At 40.3% G+C, this 21,157-nt stretch overlaps 1 protein-coding gene across 3 annotated transcripts in view; it reads left to right on the forward strand.

The window, feature by feature from the left end:
- The window catches only part of RMDN2 (regulator of microtubule dynamics 2), a 67,914-nt gene extending 47,934 nt beyond the window's left edge, over positions 1–19,980 (forward strand). For all 3 annotated transcript variants that reach the window (XM_082672274.1, XM_082672272.1, XM_082672273.1), the window contains exons 8-11: positions 1,697–1,795; positions 7,911–7,964; positions 8,053–8,133; positions 19,658–19,980. In XM_082672274.1, the coding sequence (XP_082528400.1) occupies positions 1,697–1,795; positions 7,911–7,964; positions 8,053–8,133; positions 19,658–19,711 (288 nt within the window). In that variant the 3' untranslated portion in view covers positions 19,712–19,980. The remainder of the gene's footprint in view (positions 1–1,696; positions 1,796–7,910; positions 7,965–8,052; positions 8,134–19,657) is intronic.
- The last annotated feature ends 1,177 nt before the right edge of the window (positions 19,981–21,157 follow it).

A 21,157-nucleotide genomic window follows, 5' to 3' on the forward strand; every position in this document is an offset into this window, starting at 1 on the left:
TATTTGCAAACGAATCAACAGACAAAGGATTAATCTCCAAAATATATAAACAGCTCATGCAGCTCAATATTAAAAAAACAAACAACCCAATCCAAAAAATGGGCAGAAGACATAAATAGACAACTCTGGAATATCTCAGAGTTGTTTAAGTGACTGAACTTCAGTTACTCTCATCAATCTGGATGATATCTTAAAACTATAATGCTAAGTGAAAACAATAAGTCAAAGAAGGAAATAAACAACATATCTTTTTTTTCAAGTTCAAAAAAAGAAAAATAAGCATAGCAATAAATTAACATTATACAGAAAAGCGAGGGAATAATTTGGGGGGATCGTATTTTCTTTGAAGTATAGTTGACTTACAATATTATCTTAGTTTCAGGTGTAGAACGTAGTGAACATAGTTTTTATAGATTATACCCCATTGAAAGTTATAAAATATTGGCTATGTTCCCTGTGCTGTACAGTGTATCCGTGTAGCTTATTTATGTTATATATAGTAGTTTGTACCTCTTTTCTTTTTTTATTGAGCTAAAGTTGATGTACAATATTATGTCAGTTTCAGGTGTACAAGATAGTAATTCACAATTTTTAAAGGTTACACTCCATGTATAGTTATTATAAAATATTGATGGAATAATTTTTTTTAAATAGAGGTTAATGGCTACCTAGACCCCTAGAAGATGGGATTAGGAAGGAAGACACTTGATGGCATTGGGAGAGCATAGTACCCTTTTAAGAATTCATTTCTGAATCTTTTTAAAAAATATTTAATTAATTAATTAATTTGGTTGCACTGGGTCTTAGTTGTGGCCAGCAGGTTCCTTAGTTGCAACTCTCAGGCTCCTCAGTTGTGGCTCACCAGCTTCTTAGTTGTAGCACGTGTGCTCCTTAGTTGCGGCTCGCTGGCTCCTTAGGTGCAGCACCTGGACTCCTTAGCTGTGGCAGGTGGGCTCCTCAGTTGTGGTTCACCAGGTCCTTAGTTGTGGCATGAGAACTCTTAGTTGCGGCATGCATGTGGGATCTAGTTCCCTGACCAGGAATCAAAGCTGGACCCCCTGCATTGGAAGTGTGGAGTCTTAACCACTGTACCACCAGGGAAGTCCCCTGAATCCTTTTAATCTTTTATGTTATATATCTATTATTCATATTTGGGAAAAGTGAAAAAATTTAAAAAGAAAGCAAAAAACAAATGGTAATGTGAGGTTTAATTTTGGTGTTCATCGGGTTTAAAAAAAATTATCCTGAGTTATAAATATTTATACCGGGCCCTCACTGTACACTCCTCGTGGGTTAAGGATCCTCGTTCTGTTTACATTTCTGAGATGCTGCATTCTGGGTCAGGTTGGCAGCATGGAAAAGGTGGCAAGAGAGCAAAGGTAGGGTCTTGTAGCTACTACACCCTGTGCAAAGAAATACTATGCGTCATCTCAGGATCAAGAAGCACATGAACAAAGAGGATCAGCATTAATCCCCACCCCCACCCCGTTTTTCCCTCATTGGACACAAACCTTATGAGTATTTCAAATTGGTTTGGTAACCAATGCTTTTAGAGCTCACAGTTTGTTAGAATTATGAAAAAAGGAAGGCAAAATATTAATACCATAAAGGTGATATCTCACTCATCTAACTGGGGAGAGATTATTCATTCAAAAGGTGAACAACTTTCTAAGAGTGATTTGCTCTATATTTGCAGGTCTCAAAACTGAGCTGGATTGAGAAAAAAATGGCTGCTACTCTGTTTGGGAAAATACCATCTGCAACTGTACAAGAAGCTTTGCAAAATTTCCTTAAGGTACATTTTGTCTATCCATTATTTCAGTGTCAAACTGGCTCCTATCTGCACCAGGCTCTCCTACTCTTGCTGTCAAGGAAATCTTTCTCTTCTCCATTTGTTGATTTCTAACTGTAAGCCCAGATTGAGTCCTCATTTTGGCATGTCCAAACTACTTCTTAGATCATAGTTATTCCCTAGGTCCTGGGTGTGGCAGCCCTTACTGCCAAATCCAGTGTAGCTTTCCAGGTCGTGTGAATATGTGCAAAAGCATTCATGCCCTGATTATTAGACTTGGTCCTAAATACTCCTCATTATCCTAATATAGAACCAGTTTCATCTTAAAGAACTAAGAGTTTCCAAGAAGGGGAGTTATTTAAAAAGTCACTCTATGAATCGCAGACAGTTCTATGGAACATTTGTGGGGCATCAGACCAAACCAGTATTTTCATTCCTGTCTTAAAATGTACAATTGCTATGCTGATAAAACTCTAAATAGTAATGTGTGATACATCCACCCATTTAACCAACTTCCTGTTGGGCTAATCTCTTCATCTTTCTCTGGAACCAATTATGGAATCTTATAGATACTAAGATTTTTTTTCTTTCACCACCTGCCTACTTCAGGTTTGTAACAATGTAGACAAAACCAGGCTCTGATTTTGGTAACTGTCCAACATATTGTACAGGCTAATATTTTTTGTTATATTTTAGGGATTGATTTTGTAGAACTGAGAGAGAGTTTAGAGATCATATAATCTAAGATGGCAAATATGTTGCATTGCACTTCTCTGAACAGTGAAAAAATAAGTATTCTAAAATCAAGCATGAGCCCAATGGAAAAAAGTATGGGAATACAAGTACAAGGGCTGTAGGTTTCTTATTTTTTATTTAGTGTGATCTTTTTTGTTTTATAACAAAACAAGACCTCAGGAATGTAATTTCTTCCAGTGTCACACAATGGCAGGTCAAAAATAGGAGTGCATTATCATCACTTCACCTTTTTTCTACCATTGAGAATTAGTTCTCCCATGTTAAATTTTACAAGAATAGAGATCATGGTGCATTTAAGATAAATGATTTATAAAAGGTGCTATGTTCATTAGCAAAAAATTTATTTGAATTTGAAACCCATTTTTTCATAGTATCAAAGTTATAACTGGAGGGTCAGGTTTTCAGGACACTGCACGAAAGTTCTTAAGGTGCTTATGCACCTGAAGTATTACACAGATAAAAGTAGTAAGAGGCACAATAATGTAGGGTAAGGATTGCAAACTCTAGAACCAGAGCACCTGGTTAAATCCCAGTTCTACTTCTTACTGGCTGATTAACACTGAGCAAGTACTTAATCTCTCTCTCTCTCAATTTAATCAATAACATGGAGGTTATAGTTGTTGTGAAGTTGTTGTGAACAACCCTTCATAGTGTTGTTGTGAAGATTAAATGAGTTAATACAAGCAAATTGCTTAGAGAATGCCCAGCAACTCATAAGTGCTCAATAAAAGCTCACAGAGTTTTAACTTCATTAAAATGTAAATACCTTGGCAGACCATCTTTGCGACCTCCCCATTTAGTTATGACTTAGATTGTCTGAAATGCATTCCATGGTGTTTGTCAAGAGGGCGAGAAGGCATCAGGAATGCTTCTCCCCTTATTTACTGCAACACCTGAGGGTATGAGGAGACTAAGGCGTGGAGGAACTAAGAAATCTAGGACGGAGAGGAGTGGAAAAGGAAGCAGCGCATACCTTGGATCCCACACCCCAAGAGAGTCTGCAACCCCCTGGTCCCAATAGGGAGTCACGTCATTGGAACCCAGACTGTAGAACTTCTGCACCCACTCCATGCCTCCAAAGAGGGTTCACAGGAATGAGTCCCCAGAGCCATCCAGTTCAGTCCTGTAGAGATCAAGAGCACTGGCTTTGGAATCAGACAGTTTGAGACCCGAACCTTTTCCTATATGTGTGACATGGGCATGTTTATTTCTCCCAGTCATAAATTTTTCATCTGTAAAGTAGGCATGCATAATAATACCTACTTTATCTGGTTTTTGTGAAAATTACATAAAATAATGCATGTAATTTTCTTGGCCCAGGATCTAGCACATTAAATGCACTAACTGAAAATAAATGTTGTTATTAGTTTGCTCATATAACAGGTGAAATCTGGTCCTCCACAGTCTCAAAGCATCTAGGGAGGTGGTTTTAGACCAGGAGTCATCTGTGAATCCCCTGCTGGAATTTTTTCAAGCTATAGCATGCTTCCCACCTCATCCAAAATTATGGCATGATTCCCTCGGTCAGTGGTTTTTAACCTTGTCTATACCTTAGAATCATCTGGAGAGCTTTAAAAAACGCCAGCCCAGGCCACAACCCAGACTAATTATTTCAGAATCTCTGAATATATTAAGGTATAGTTTCTATACAATCGAATTTACCCATTTTCTGTGTAGTTCAGTGAAATTTGACAGATTGATATACTCGCATATCCATCTCCATTTCAAGATATAGAACATTTCCGTCGCCCTCAAGAGCTGTCCTTGCCCCTTTGCTGTCAGTTACCCCTGCCTCGTGCCCCAGGCAACCACTGATCTGTTTTCTGTCACTATAGCTTAGTTTTGCCTATTCGAAAATTTCGTATTAATGGAATCTTCGAGTTTGTACTTTGTGTGTGTCTGGCTTCTTTTGCTCAGCATAATGTTTTGAGCTGCAGTCATTCTATTGAGGGTATCTGTAGTTCTTTTTGTTTGCCTAGTAATGTTCTATCATATGGATATACCACAGTTTGCTCATGCATTTACCTACTGGTGGATGTTTTCATTGTTCCCGGCTTGGGGCTGTTATGAATAAAGCTTCTGTGAACATTCATTTGCAAGCTTTTGTGTAGACATGTTTTAAATCTTCTTGGATAAATACCTAGGAGTGGAATTGTGGGGTCATATGGTAAGGGTTTTTAAAGCTTGATCAGCGTTTTTAAAGTTCTCAAGGTCCTTCATGTGCAGCCCATGGCATGGTTAAGAACCACTGGATCGGTGTGTGTAGTAAATGACAGGTGGGGCAATGTTGGCTACCCTGATGTCACTCACTGTTTGCAGTCACATGATCCCTGAGTCTTCCTTAGTGGTTCCACCAGCTGCAGAGCTGTCTTCTGTGCCTTGATATGACAGAGGGCTGCTGCATGAGGTTATGAGGTGTTTTAAAAACAAAGCTAATTTATTCAGCAATGTTTATTAAGCACATACCTAGTCCAAATGAAGGGAATACAGAAATGACCAACACAGCTCCAGCCTCCAGGGAACTTGGACAACCAACACGAAGTAAACAGGTACAGTATTCTCTGCCAGGTGTTGTGATAGTGTTATAAGAGCATAGCTAGAAACTGCCCCTTAATCAGAACATTCTGTTGAGTAACACTACCTTCCTTGTTACTCAGCTAAGGCCTTTGGCAAAGGTCAGGATCTGCTCCGTTTTAGGACTTAGGTGTTGTTAGTAACCTGCCTATGTTCCTTTGGACTTTTTTTTTTTTAACCATGAGTACAAAAAGAGACGTTCTGATTTATGATCATTCTGGTTAATTTGACATAAGTGTTAAGGTGTATATGCAGAATTAAAACTCCAACATTAAAGAAATAAGAAGCTGCTGTGTGCATATGTTGGGGCAAGTTATCTATATAGGATTTGTTCAGAACTGGGGCAACTACTGGACATAGAAGGTACAATCGAATAAAGTTTACTCTAGGTCCTTTTTTTTTTCTTCCACTTATATTTAAGTATAATTTGGCATGCAGCACTGTATAAGTTTAAGGTGTACAGCGTAATGATGTGACTTACATACATCACGAAATGATTATCACAGTAAGTTTAGTGAACATCAATCATCTCATGTAGACACAAAATTAAAGAAATAGAAAAAAAATATTTTCCTTGTGATGAGAACACAAGATTTACTGTCTTAGCTTTCATATAACATAAGCAGTGTTAATTATATTGATCCTGTTGCACATTACATCCCTAGTACTATCTATCTTATAACTGGAAGTTATAACTTTTGGCTGCCTTCATCCAATTCCTCTCCCCTCCCAACACCCTCACCCCCACCTCTGGTAACCACAAATCTGATCTCTTTTTCTATGAGTTTGTTTGTTTGTTTTTGAAGCATAATTGACTTGCTACACTATGTTAGTTCCTGGTGCACAACATAGTGATTCGATATTTCTATACGTTTCAAAATGATCACCACGTTAAGTCTAGTTACCATCTGTCACCATACAAAGATATTACGTAATTATTAACTATATTCCCCACACCATACATTTCATACCTGTGACTTATTTATTTTGTAAATATACAAAAATTGTATTAGTGTGGCTTGAGAAATGCACTTAGTAAACTCAGAGAGTTACAATGGAAATAACCGGACAAGTAGAGAGGAAGTGGGAGGACCAGAACCCATCAGCACCATGGATGGCTCTATAGGACTTTCAAGACTCTGGCCAGGACTGGACTTCCTTCAGTCTGTCCGCAGCCTTGCTGTTTCACTAGCAGGTTCTAGGCCAGATCCACACACTGTTCATCTGCTCGGTCTGAAAGAGGTACACCCAGTCTGGCTTCCCAACCCAAGAGATTCTGTCCTCCTCTTCCTCCCAGGACCCTTCTCTTTGGGGTTCTGTAGAGAGTAAATGGCCTTTACAAGGGATGTGCTCCTGTAAGGTGCTGGAACCTCCTCAGCACCCTGGGTCTTGCTTTCCCCTCCATTAGTATCCATCCTTAAAATGTATGTACCCTTTGACTCAGCAGCAATTCAACTTCTGGGAATCTCTCCTACACATGTAATCACATGCACACAAGCATATAGGAACAAGTATGTTCGCTGATCATCATTAGTAATAGTGAAAAATTAAGTCTAAATGTCTAAGGGAGAACGCTTAATTTAATTATGGTATATGTGTAGTATGAAATGCAGCTCTTAGAAACAATGAGGGAGATCTTGTATGTGAACACAAAAATGTATCTGTGGTATGTTGTGGGGAAAAAGTTTTGGACCAATATGAAGGAAATGGTCCCATTAAAAAGTTTTTTTTCAAAATTCAGTTCCCTTTGGAGGGGGCGGGTTACTCTGCTTGGTAAAATGTCTGTAGGATGCATTTGTCAAACTGTTGGTAGTGGTTACCCCTGGGGGCTGAGATCGTAATTGAGAATAAGATTCTAACCGAGAAACTTTCACTTTTTAATTTTGGAAATGTCTGGATTGTTAGTGTGTTGTAAAACAAGCATATTTTTATAAATTTTTTAAAGTATCCTTCTTTTGGGTTCTGTGTCCCTCTGTGTTGGGGGCCGGGTCGGGTTGGGAGCTTCCTTGCATAGACCTTTACAACAGCAAAACCTGGCTCCGATGCAAAGATTGACTTAGGTTCTAAGAAGAGCTCTCTAGTAGCAACACCATATACCTGGCAGAATTCTTATTTACGAGAGATAGAGAAAAGGAACTGGTACGTAAGACATTAGTAGATGAGGGGTGAAGTACCTTTATAATACCCACTTATTAAAATCTGCAAGGAGGTCTGCTACTTGGACTAGTTATTTTAAGCATCTGCATTTTCTTTGAAAGAACTTGATGTGATGGACCTCAGTTATTATTCAGCTCATATGGAGTGTGTTGAGATCATAAGAAATCAAATATTAATGTAGTGGAAGATGCTTGCCATGTGATGTCAGTCACGTTCTACTCGTGCTTCCCAAAGAGATTGTAGGGACTTGTCCTGGGGAGAGTGTATCACCAGTTGTTTTGTCCCTGAAAGAAAAAAACACAAAAGATAGAGAAGGGGAAGTGAGGAAGATGGTTATGCAAAGGATGGTTATACCTTTGTTTTGTATAACAAAGGTTATACAAAATCTTAAAGTATCTCATTGCTTTGTAAACTTTATGACCACAATAATAATTCTATTTTAATGGATAAGCTCAAAAGCTATATTTCTACCCAAAGGATACTTGAGCTAATAAAATGATTCACATGTGACACAACCATCCTAAATTCTTAGGGCAATTTGGTTAATGTGTGATTTATTGAAATATATCTACTTTACTTCTTGTTTTAGTATTTCCCTGTTATTCTCTTTTCTGTTTTCTCTGAAAATCAGGTCGAAGAACTACACCCTGGGTTTTCTAAGTCCAATTACATGTTCTTGGCCAAGGTAATGAAGACCACAGTTTTAAGATCACTTTGACTTCATTACACAAAAATGTGATTAAGCTTCACATTGATTATTTTTTCATTTCTAGTGTTATATTGATCTTGAACAAACAGATACTGCTGTGAAGTTCTGTAATATGGCAGTGTTGCTTCCTTGTGTTACCAAAGAGGTAAGTCCATACGGTGACAAGGAGCACCGTTATTTTATTAGTACGATTCCAGCCTCAAATATGAACAACCGGCTTAGATACATCTGGAGGTTTTTGCTATCCTAAAACATATTGACTTGGATTTAACATGTACTATGACGTTTTAAAAATTGCTATAGGGGGCTTCCCTGGTGGCGCAGTGGTTGAGAGTCCACCTGCCGATGCAGGGGACGCAGGTTCGTGCCCTGGTCCGGGAAGATCCCACATGCCGTGGAGCGGCTGGGCCCGTGAGCCATGGCCGCTGAGCCTGTGCGTCCGGAGCCTGTGCTCCGCAACGGGAGAGGCCACAACAGTGAGGGGCCCGCGTACTGCAACAAACAAACAAACAAAAAAATTGATATAGGTAACCCTTCCCCAGGAGACCCCTTGTATCTTTAAGGAGCACACAAATCGTGGGCTAGCAGGTAAAACATTGTGATGCATGTTAGGTGTTACACAGCAGGGAGTGGGAAGGGCCCCACGAGGAAGGATGGAGGGCAGCATGATTCTGGGGAGCTGGTGATTAAACTGGGGTAGGCAGCAAACAAACTAGACGGGCTGCCGCCTTACAGCAGGAAGAGGCTCTGTGCAGTTGCCACTGTCAGTCCCCAGCGCACAGCACGTTGTGGCTGTCGAAGGCCGTGAAGAGGACTAAAAATATGTACTAACATTTTCTTGGTCTTTGAACACCATTAACCTAAAAGAAGGTGTCGCATTGCTTCTTGCCTTTTTCCCGCTAATTCAGAATTCTGGACGTGCTGTAAGTTTTAGGAGTTTCACAGCATTAACAATTCAGTCTGTGTTCCTGTGTACTGGAATTGCGGGAACAAAAGGAAATGAATGAATATTTCCTGCTCCCTTCTCATAGCACATAAACATTATCAGCCTGTGAATCGCAACTGAATAGAAATACCTCAGAAATAAGTACTCCTCCTCTGCTGTTGCAGCAATACAGGCTTCAGCGTTTGTTGTGATCTGGAACATAAACACGTAAGACATGCCCACTGCCCTCTAGGAGCCTGTAGCCTAGAAGGGAACATAAGGTATATATCCAAATAAAGGGAGCTCAGGGTAGAAAGCATGAAGTGCTCAGAGAGGTACCAATCATTGGTTATGGACATATTGAAAAGGGGGAAATTATTTCCACCTGGAAGAGATCAGATAGCATCAGAGGTGGACCTGGAAAGACTTATATAATGTGGAGGTGTGGGCGAAGCACGTCACGGGCGGTGAACAGAAACACAGAGGTGGAGAAGCAAAGGTTTGTTTGCCTGGAGTGGAAGGACTATTCAGGGCAGTCATGGGAAATAAGTCTGGAAAGGGGAAGTGAAACAAGACCTGCGCAGGACCTTCCAGGTTCAGGGATGCCTGTGTCTGTATACAGGGCTCAGCAGCAGCCACCTGCGCAAGGGCCTGGCCTGCTTCTGTGTTTGGGATTTCCTACGGGGTTCATTATCCTTCTAACTCTAATCCCTGGTTGGCTCCCTTGGTGAATAGGAAATACGAAACAGCACTCTTTATCTAAACGACAGTTTGTGTAACTTTTTCAGCAGGAAACAGATTTTGTCCCTCGCGTTGCTTGCTCCGTGTTAGTGGTTGGGACCCTACTGTCTTTTACATCTCTCCTGAACGATGCCAATTTGGGTTACATGCAGTCCTTTTAAACTGAGTGTCTATGCATTCTTACTAGAATAGGAGATTAAAATACAATATGATAGTGAGGTACCTGGTTTGATATGCAGATGTTTATGCATGACATTCAGCGCTCTCACAGGCGGTCTAATATTGACCAGCTTCAGGGTTTGATCCTTGGTCCCTAAGTCTTCTCTCCCCTTTCCTTCTCCCTACCTGCCAAACCTATCCTCCATGGCTTCAAATACTACGTACCTGCCAGGGGTCCTCAAATTTGCGTCTCTAGACCTCTCCTCTGAGTCTGGACCTGATTATCCAACAGCCTGCTTGACATCTCTGCTTGGATGACTCATAGACATCTCACACTCAACTAGTCATCAGGCCTTTGCATCTGCTCTTCCTTCATCTGCCCCTCTTAGTAAATAGCACCTCCACCCACCCAGTTAGAAAAGCTGGGAATGATCCTTGACACATCCTTATCCCTCAGCCCCCAAACCCAGATGTCTACCCAGACACCAAGTTGTCGTAGTTCTTCTTTCTTTTTTTTTTTTAAATTTATTTATTTAAATTTACTTATTTTTGGCTGTGTTGGGTCTTCGTTGCTGCGTGTGGGTTTTGTCTAGTTGCAGCGAGCGGGGGGCTACTCTTTGTTGTGGTGCACGCGCTTCTCATCGCAGTGGCTTCTCTTTTTGCGGAGCACCGGCTCTAGGCGTGCAGGCTTCAGTAGTTGCAGCATGCGGGCTCAGTAATTGTGGCTCAGGGGCTCTAGAGCACAGGCTCAGTAGTTGTGGTGCACGGGCTTAGTTGCTCCGTGGCATGAGGGATCTTCGCGGACCAGGGCTCGAACCTGTGTCCCCTACATTGGCAGGAAGATTCTTAACCACTGCACCACCAAGGAAGCTCTCTCGTAGTTCTTCTAAAACATGCCTTGCGACATCCAACTGCTCGCGCTCGCTCTCTCTCTCTCTCTCTCTCTCTCTCTCTGTCTCTCTCTCTCCACCCACCACTCCAAGCAGGGCACCACCCTCTTTCACCTGAGCTACGATCATGAGAGCCTGAGACCATGAGACGATCATGGTCTCACAGCTCCTTGCCCCCTGCCCAGTCATTCTTGGCTCCCAATATCAGCCAAAGCCACAGATTAAACATAACCTTCGCATGTCACCTCCCTGCTTGAAAACCTTTTGCTTTTAGGATGAAGTTCAAAATTTTTAGCATGCCTGTCAGGGCTCTGATCTAGCTCCTCCCAATCTCTTAAGCTTCATATGTTCCCCTCTCTCCCCTCCTCTACACTGTGTTCTTTCCCGCCTTGCGCCCTTGGGGCACAGTGTTCCTCCTTTTGGAAACATTCCCCTACAAACCCTCCATTCCCTTCACCAGCTTTATTCCTACTCATCCTTCAAGCCTCACCATCAATGTCATTTCTTCAGGAAAGATTTCCTTGACACTCCCAGGCAAGAAAGTACCTCATACTTTTCCTTCATGCCATTTAGCACAGTTGTGATTATATAGTTATTTGTGTGGTTGGTTCATGAAAGTAGCAACCAGGTGTGTTTCATTCATCACTCTCTTCCTAGTGCCAAATGTACTGCCTGGCGTATAACAAGGACTCAGTAAGTACTGGTAGGAAGACTTAATAAAAGTGCTAATAGTAATAATAAATAGAACCGGTAATAAATGTACCTAAGAAAGCTGAGCAGTGTGGAACTATTTATGTAATAAGCACAACAGCCTTAGCAAATATTTCCCGCATTACTTATTTTTTCCAGTGATTTGTATTCCTAGCAGTTTTTTTTCAAGTGGTGAATGTACTGTCGGGAATATCTCAATTTCTTTTTCAGTTAGAAAATCGAATGAGGCAAGTTATCTATAGTACCCACTCTCTCTGTAAAGGTTTTCCAGGTTGAAGTATATCCCATTAGTGATTTTGCTGACCCACTTGTTTATTTCCAAAATATCTAGCATTGGCACTCATTACAGCGAAGGCAGCCCAGCCATCGGTTTTCTCTCCCTCCTGTGAACTTGCATAACATTTGTGCTTCTTTCTGTGGCACTCGTACCCTCTTCCTGGCATCGCAGTCATTTGTGAACGTGACTTCTGTCCTTAACAAGGAGCTTGGAGCTCATCATACTGCACTTAATATCGGGAATGTCAGCCCTTGGGCCTCTAGAGCCCAGATTCATGCACATAAGCCACTTTACAGTTTCAGAATCTGAAATTACAGTATTTTATTATTCATGTGGACTTTTCTTGACCCTAGATAGGTAATGTCAGCTCCTGAGAAACATTTCTTCTTTTCAAATTAAAGGGAGTCCTGTGTCTAAGGCAGTGTGAGAATGATCACTGAGTGAAATAACAACAACGCTGGCAGCCTGAAAATTGTTTGCCTGGAGGAAGAGTCCAAGTTATTGACTCAGAGCACACTGAGAAAGCACAAATATAAAAAGCATTGTGTGATATGTTGTGCTACAATGAGGGATGTGCTAATCCGGTAAAGAAAAATACTTTTAAAATTGTTAATAATATTTTGAAGTGACATTAATCACTCTTCTAAGGCAAACAAACTCTTATTGGACAGTAAATACAATGTATCAGAAACGACCACAGGGAGAAGATGCCTCTGGGAGGGCAGAAAGTAAAGAACTTCTTTATATTTAGCAAGTGGTGTAGTTGTCTTTGAAATCACCTGTAGTTTAAGTCCTGGGCTGCATTTCCAACCTGTTCTATAGACTGAGAATCATCACTCTCCTTAGTAACCACTCTTAATAATAAAATCCTAATTTTTTTTTTTTTTTTTGGCTGCACCACACAGCTTGTGGGTTCTTAGTTCCCCAACCAGGGATCGAACCCAGGGCCCTGGCAGTGAGAATGCCAAGTCCTGACCACCAGACCACCAAGGAATTTCCTCAAATCCTAATTCTACTTTAAATGTTCTATCTTAATTAAGACCTCATATTTGATTACCTTAATTAAGACATCGTGTTTTCAGGTAAGTTTAGAAAGTATAGTTAGTCCACAACTCTTCACCTGTCTTCCTGTTCTAGGGATGCTACAACTCAGAGGGGTGGCTGGATCACTTACCAAAATCCAGCAGTGTTGTCCAGGGTCTCATTTGTTAGAAATTCATATTTGCCTATTTCTTTCTGGTTTAAATGTATATCTTATGCATTAACTCATCTGTGTTCTCCATGCCTGGAGAATTAATTCTTCCTATACATTAAAAAACAATTAATAAAGCCATTTCAGAGTGGACAGAGTGGACTTTCCCACTGTCTGAACAGACATTTCGTGAATTCTAGGCAGGCAATGTTACTCTGTTTACACCCTCCTGTTTCTACTCTTTTGTCTCCTACCTTCTATTCATCTGCATTCGAAATATATTATTTCTTAAGCTTTCTCAGTATGTAATGGCCTTAGCTGTATACTTTAAGTTGATCTTAAAAATACCTTAAAGAAATTTCTTAGCCTTCCTTGTAATTAATTTTCTTAAAATAACTGATGATGTAGAATCAGTTTGGGATCAGTTATTTTTAATCAGTATGCAGTCTAGTAAAGTTGATGTTTGATAAATCATTACCCAAATGCTTAGAGCATAATGATTTAATATAAATGAGTCTCTCTCTTATTTATCTCTGTAGCATAGAGCATTGATGTATTTAATCAAAACATAATATTTTCTGACTCTTTCAGATCAAATAAATCTATGTTTTTGAATGTGTGTTTGAGTGAGTGAAAAAAATTACCTGTATTCATTTATCTTGCAAATATGGTGATGCTCTGCCAGAGGCTTGGGATACAGTGAGAAGAAAAACAGATCCTGTCCTTGCCGCCATGAATTCTGTAGTCTAGGGGAAAAGGCAGGCACTGAACAAGTAATAGCAATAAAGTGTGATGAGTATAATGGAAATAAAATCACAGAGATTTATGAGAAAATAAAACTGGGACTGCAACCTGGACCGGGGGCTAAGAAAGGCCTTCCTGAGGTTTTGATAGGTAACCTGAGATTCTAAGGAAATTAGAATTTAAACCCAATGGTTTAAATCTTTAAGACTTTCTTGGGTATGGGGGGCTTGTTAAAAATATGGATTCCTGTCCTTCTTCTAGAGAGAGAGAAGCTCTGCGCTGCAGAGCGTGATGACAGCAACCTCACTATCAATGTGACTCACTCAGGTTTCTGTCCGTTGAGTTCTGCTCTGCCGGCTTAGTGCTCAGGCTGTCCCTGAGTAAGAAAACAGAGGAAGGCAGGTGGTAGCTGGGTTCTTGGCATTGCAGCCACAGGAAGTGATGACCTTTGAGGACATGGCTGTGGACTTTACTCAGAAAGAATGGGCCTGCTGGACCCATCTCAGGGGAAGCCGTGCAGAGACATGATGCTAGAAAACACCAGTCATTGGCTCTCCCTTGGGTGTGAGCTCTGAAATCAGATGTGACTTCCCAGTTGGTTCAAGGGGAAGAGCTGAGGTGGGGGAGGGAGAAGATTTCCCCAAGGCCAGCATCTAGGCTGGAAAGTCTTAAAAACTAGGACATAACTTCCCTGCAGAATATCTGCAGGAAGGAGCCATCTAATGTCACGGTAAGTTCGTGAGGGTGAGGTCTGTTTCTCTACATTAGAACTGATCCGCAAGTGGGGTAACTGAGGAATGCAGAACGATCTCATGACTTCAGTTTGAGGTGAAAGTGTGCTGTCTCAGCAGAAAGGTTTGGGTAGTTTGAATCTGGGGAAGAAAGGAGTAACCTGAGCTCACAACCATAGTCTGGGTTCTTACAAGAGGACATTTGCATAAATATGGTCAAACATCAAGTGATTGAAACATAATGAAGGCCTCAAAATTACTCAGATAACTGTACAGTGGACATGCTGCAAAGGAGAAAACTTCTGTACCTGCAGGAGAGTCACACACCCTGTGAAAGTAACCAGGGGGGCAAAGACTTTAACTAGAGGTTATCAATGAAGGAATGAGCATAAAATTCATATGTAGCGGAATGAATAGATGAATGGATGTGGACAGACCTTTAACAGCCTCTCATCTCCTCAGTAGCAGAGATTTCACACTGGAGAGGAGTTCTCTGAATATAGTGAGAATGGGGAAATATTCACTCACAGCTCCACATTGACTGAACAAGTGTTAACTCACACTGGAGAGAAGCCCCGTAAATGTAACGAATGTGGGAAACACTTTAGCCAGAGAGCTACCTTTTGTTCACACCAGAGACAAACCCTTTGCAATCATTATGAAAATGCCTCCAGTAATAATTCATCCTTCAAATGACACAAGTGAATCACACTGCAGAGAAGCCATAAGAATATCATCTATGTGGTAAAGCCTTTAGTTGATGCTCTAACCTTAGCCATGAAACAGCATACACTGGAGAGGAACCCTAGAGACGTAATGAATTTGGAGGAACCTTCAGTCCCAGCTCTAACCTTTATAGACACCAGAGAGTTCACGCAGGGGAGAAATGCTGCAGTCTTCAGCCATCTCTCAGGCCTTGGTCTGCACAGAAAACTCAAACAGGAAGGGACACAGCAAGTCTTTACCAGGAGGAGGAAACCATTTGGGAAATACCAGACAATTCATGCTGGAGAAGCAATTCAATGAAATAAACATGGGAAACCCATTACTCATAGAGCAGCACTCCAGGGCACGTGAGGACTTTTACTGTATCAGACACTCTCAGTGTCATGAATGAAATGATCTCACCTTAGTCAGCCTTAAAGTTCTCACACTTGGGAGTTCCTTAAGTCTCAAGTCAATGTAGAAATGCCTTCATCTGGATTTTATATAAGAAAATTCATACTCAGGGGAAAAAAATACTCTATCAAGAAGAACCCTTTAGTACACAATTCAACATATAATTAGACTTCTGCCAAATGACATATTACTGAAAATAATACCATGTAAAGATGTAGAACTGTGATGCATCCTTAGAAAAGTTGAATGCAGATTTTGGTGAGATGTAATAAACAATGTGATAACCCCTCTTCAGTAGATTAATAAGAGTTGTTGATGAAAAATCTAATACATGGGTATTTGCCTTTAAAAAAATCATGAGGGCTTCCCTGGTTGCGCAGTGGTTGAGAGTCTGCCTGCCGATGCAGGGGACACGGGTTCGTGCCCTGGTCCGGGAGGATCCCACACGCTGCGGAGCGGCTGGGCCCGTGAGCCATGGCCGCTGAGCCTGCGCATCTGGAGCCTGTGCTCCGCAACGGGAGAGGCCACAACAGTAAGAGGCCTGCGTATCGCAAAAAAAAAAAAAAAAAAAAAAAAAATTCATGAAACATTATGGTGAGTAATTGAGGCATTTTCCTTTACTGCATCGCTGTTGATCAGCTGATCAGTTTCAGTTTTGTACGCAGCTCTAAACGTATTTACAAGGACTTTGTTTAATCGGAAAATACCTTTTAATGTAACGGAAAAAGCGTAGAATACAAAACATGTGTTCTAATTATTCTATTTGTGTTTAAATATGTACCCACATGGCAAGGGTGAATGGAAACATGGACAAACAAGCACAGTTTATAAGTGATTCAGATATCCCAGGTGATACTGAGGCGGGTGGTATACACACCATATTTTATTAAATAGAAATAGAAAGATAAATACAAAGGTTTGGAGTTGAGAAATATGTGAAAAAGCACTGTATCAAGTGTACAATATTGCTGAAATGTTGAGTTCTTGAGAGAGAGAAGAGATGAGAGCCTTGTATACCTTTTTCTTAAAAGCAAGAGAAAACCATTAGAGGGTCTTAAGCAGCAAGTAAAACAATGAGATTTTTAGAAGGACACAATAGCTACCATGTGGAGATTGACTTGGATGGGAGGAGAGCAAAATTGGAAGTTGGAATACAATTTAGATAACTTCTGCAATGACACAAACATGAGGTGATGACCTGGACCAAGATGATGGCAGCGAGGAGTGAAGAGATGAGGACTGATTCAACAGATTTGTAGGTAGTATTGTCTACAGGACTTGGATATGGAAGATGGAGGACTCAAGAATGACATCTCGGTTTCTGGCATGGGAACCTGACCAGGGCAGGTGGCTGTACCCTTTATGGACACAGGGAATATTGGAGAACCAGATTTGGTAGACAAGGAGAGTTCAGTTTTGGACATTTGGAGTTTGTGTTTGTGAGATTTTCAGATCCATTAAGTGATTGAATATTTGGCATATAAATGTCTGAAACCACAAGTATGGCAGAGATCATCCAGAGAGGTTATATAGTGTGTGAAAAGCAGAGGGCAAAGGATCAACCGTGAGAAACTCCAGTGTAATGGGAGGGAAAGAAACCTACAAATGAGATTGAAGGAAGTGGCCAAAGATGACAGGACTCCAGAATCCAAGGGACGGCAGAAGTGGTCAACTCTGTCAGACACTCTAGGGGAGTCAAGACTGTAATGAGCAGATGAAGTTAATGATGCCTATGTCATTGGTGATCTTAACCCAGACTGTTTCAGTGGAACAGTATAGGAGGCAACAGAGCGCAGAGCACTAGAGGTGAGAAAATCCAGTCAGTACGTGCAGACACTGCTCCAATAATTTGATGGGAAAGAGAGGAGAGATGTAAGGTAGAAGTTAAAGCAGTGCTTGAATTGAGAAATAGTTTTGTTTTGGATGGAAAATCTAGGAGCATATTTAAATAGTAATGAGAAAGAGCCAGCAAAGAAGGAAGGGTTCAAGAAAGACTAGAGAGGGGGGAGATAACTGATAAAATTAGGTCACCAGGAAGTCAGAGACGGTGGGATCCAAAGCACATTAAGGTCCTGTCCTTTTGTCACAGGCTAGATAGAGGAATCGATGGGGTTTGTAGTGAACCAGGGTAAGTGCCCCAGGGGGGAAAGGGTTTTAGTCTTTGAGTGAGAGTAGGAGGGTGTGGAATCTAAGGTGGGTAGAAAATAAGTCAAGGCAGGAAAAAGCTGATAGAGAACAAGAAGGATGAAATCGCTCCATGAACCTATTGAAGGTTGAAAATTTGATGTATTAAGCGTAATTGGATAAATGACCCCAAAGGATAGGCAGTGTTCAGAGAACAGGCTGCCTATTTCAGAGGTGGAGCAGTTTTAGGTCTGACACAGCCCAGGGTGCACTCGCAGGGGTGGTGGGGAAGATGAGGAGACACCCTTCTAAAAGGCTGGGATACACGGGCCGTGGGAACAGTGAAGTCTCCAACAGTGGTGGCAGAACTCGGTGTGGAGACCAAGGCACCAAAGTCATAAAAAATAAAAGTAAAAGGAGAGTGACCAGGAGTTTGTTAACAGCTATAAGAAATGGTCGAGAGCAATTATCCTGTACCACTGGCTCTAACCACTCCCTCATCCTCTTCCCGAGCCCCTCAGAAATATTCTTTTAGCAAATACATTGCTGGTTATGCAGAAATGACTTCAAAACAAGCCTTCTAACAGGGGTTCCAGGGAGCTCTGTCTGGGAAAAAGGGGAGGAGTGTGAGGTTGAGTCAGGGAAGAGAGACTAGAGAAGAGCAGTTTTGGGGTGAGCACTGAAGAGGATTCATGATCTGAAGGGGGTACATTTGGGGCAGTGACAGAGGAAAGCATGACTGGAGGTGCTGCTTTTAGTTGGTGGGGGGTTTCTTAAGCTAAAAGGCACTGCCAGTGTCCTCTATCCATTAAAAATAAATTAATTAAAGACTTAGGTGGAAACCCTGGGAAGGAGGTAAAGTGGGAGGGGTGTGTGTGTGTGTGTGTGTGTGTGTGTGTGTGTGTGTGTGTGTTGGCAGTTGGATTGGGTGGGAGTTGAAGGAATTCTTTGTGGTGCCTGAGGGCAAATATTGCTAAGCCATGATCTTAATTTTAAATCTTTTATTGTAGTTTAAGCATATTCATTTCTTCAGGCATCTAGTTGAAATAAGTCTCTCATCTACATAAGAAATTGGTTCCTAGATTTGGGAAATTGTTACTGAGCTCCGGTGTCTAACCACTTGTTTAACAGGCATTTATTTAGGGTCTTCTAGGTACCAGGCACTGAGCTGGCCCTAGGATTACAAAGATAAACATGAATTATGGCTTTTTATAAGTTCTTTTAAATAATGCATCACTATCATAGATTCATTAACCATATTTTCTTACAACCTTCAAAAATATTGATTTGATAGAAGGTATACTCCTAGTTGATCAGACACTACAGTAGAATCAGTGTGTTAATGTTTATGATTAAACCTATTAAAGAACTTCCAGTTTTTAAAAAAATCTGGCTAACAGCTACTTCCAAAATCTACCTTGTCCAGTTTTCCTCATCTGTTTATTTTAAATGTGTTAACATTCCTTAAATCCTTTCTGATCGATGCTCAGTGTCTGTTAAACACAAAAGCGCATAGGAGTACCTTACCATCTGAATTTGTTTCTACTCTTCCTAACTTCCACACTTGTTTTAAGGAAATAACACATGTGGAGTCCTATAAAACATATTACATGATTTTTAATCTTAAATATAAACTACCTGATAAAGTAGGTAGTTTGGATCTTGTAGTGGAATCTTGTCTGGATCTTACAGAGGAATCTCAGATTTCTTCAAATTCTGCTGCTAGGGCCAGGACCTCTTCCACACGTTACAGCTGAAGAAGAAAACAATGTTATCATTAACACGCTGGTGGATCCAGTGTGTCAGCTTCTATAGAAGGGGCTCACCTTCCTGTATCCACCACTCCAGACCAGCTGGAGGAAGAGCCTGGAAATCACTCCCCACATCACTTATATTTTCAGAGATCTGACTCATGCCTGGTCCTAAGAAATGCACAGTTTCTTTGTAATGGTCTTTAAAAGAGTATTCCCTCATTCAACAAAAGTCTACTTCAAAGTACCTAGAGTATGAGGTTGAATGTGTGAAATCTTTTTGTGTATTTGTATTTTCTTTATAGGATAAAGATGCACAGAAAGAGGTGAAAAAAATAAACACTTCCTTGAAGAGGTAAATAAAAGAACTTGCTCTTCAACAAATCAGATGTGGTCTACTAAAATTTAAACTAATCAAAGTTGTGCTTTTTATTATCCTTTTTTCTTTTTTGATGTAAGGGTAATGTGCTCAGATATCAAGGCAAAACCACGTTTCTGCAGAAGGCATTCCACTAGTAGCACTACAAAACTAATCATGTTATTTGGAGGAATCTATTTCCTATAATGTCACTACAAAATGATCTTTAAACATGTATGCTTTAAATTTTTCCTATTAAACTATAGTCTTCAGAATAAAATATTTAAGTCAATTCAATAAAATGAACTCAAGTGAGTGTTTTATTGCTGCTTCAGTGGTAACTTTACAAAACAAAACAATTTCATTAACGTGAATGAAAAATGGAGAAAAAGGCAAAGGACATGAACGAGTTGTTGATAGGAGAGGAAAAACAAAAGGGGAAATATAACTAGTAATTTTAAAAATGTGAAGAAAATTACAATAAGATACTGTTTTACCATCAAATTAGCAAGGATTTCTTTTTTTCTTTAAAGAAACGTTCAGTGCTGGCAATGATGCCATGAGATGGACCATTCTCATACACTGCTGCTGGGAGGGCATTTTGACACAAACATTTGGTAAAGTGTATCTAGAACCTTAAAAATATAAAAACTCTTCAATCTGTAATTTCATTTTATGGAAATAATCTTAAAGAGAGAAAGTACACTTACGCACAAATGTTCATAACAACATTATTTTTTACAGCAAAACACTATGTCCAGCAGTAAGAAAGCAGTTAATCATATTTGAATAAAACTGTAATAGAATATTATTTTGACATTAAAAATAATTTCAAAAATGACATAGGGAAATGCACAGACAATCTTAAGTTCAAGTAGAAGACAAATTAGTATACACACATGATCTCAACTATATGAAAATGTGCGTAGAAAATCATCTATTAGAAATACACTAACCTGGTAGTTGTTCATATTTCTGTGGAGTTGTGTTTGATTTCTAATATTTCCCAATTTTTAATAATTAAACTAAAAGGACTTTTTTAACATTTTTATTGGAGTATAATTGCTTTACAATGGTGTGTTAGTTTCTTCTTTACAACAAAATGAATCAGTTATATATATTTATATGTTCCCATATCTCTTCCCTCTTCTGTCTCCCTCCCTCCCACCCTCCCTGTCCCACCCCTCCAGGCGGTCACAAAGCTGATCTCCCTGTGCTATGCGGCTGCTTCCCACTAGCTATCTACCTTACGTTTGGTAGTGTATATATGTCCATGCCTCTCTCTCACTTTGTCACAGCTTACCCTTCCCCCTCCCCATATCCTCAAGTCCATTCTCTAGTAGGTCTGTGTCTTTATTCCTGTCTTACCCCTAGGCTCTTCATGACATTTTTTTCCCTTAAATTCCATATATATGTGTTAGCATACGGTGTTTGTCTCTCTCTTTCT

Source organism: Grampus griseus, assembly GCF_964374135.1.
Source record: "Grampus griseus genome assembly, chromosome: 15".
Classification (NCBI taxonomy): domain Eukaryota; kingdom Metazoa; phylum Chordata; class Mammalia; order Artiodactyla; family Delphinidae; genus Grampus; species Grampus griseus.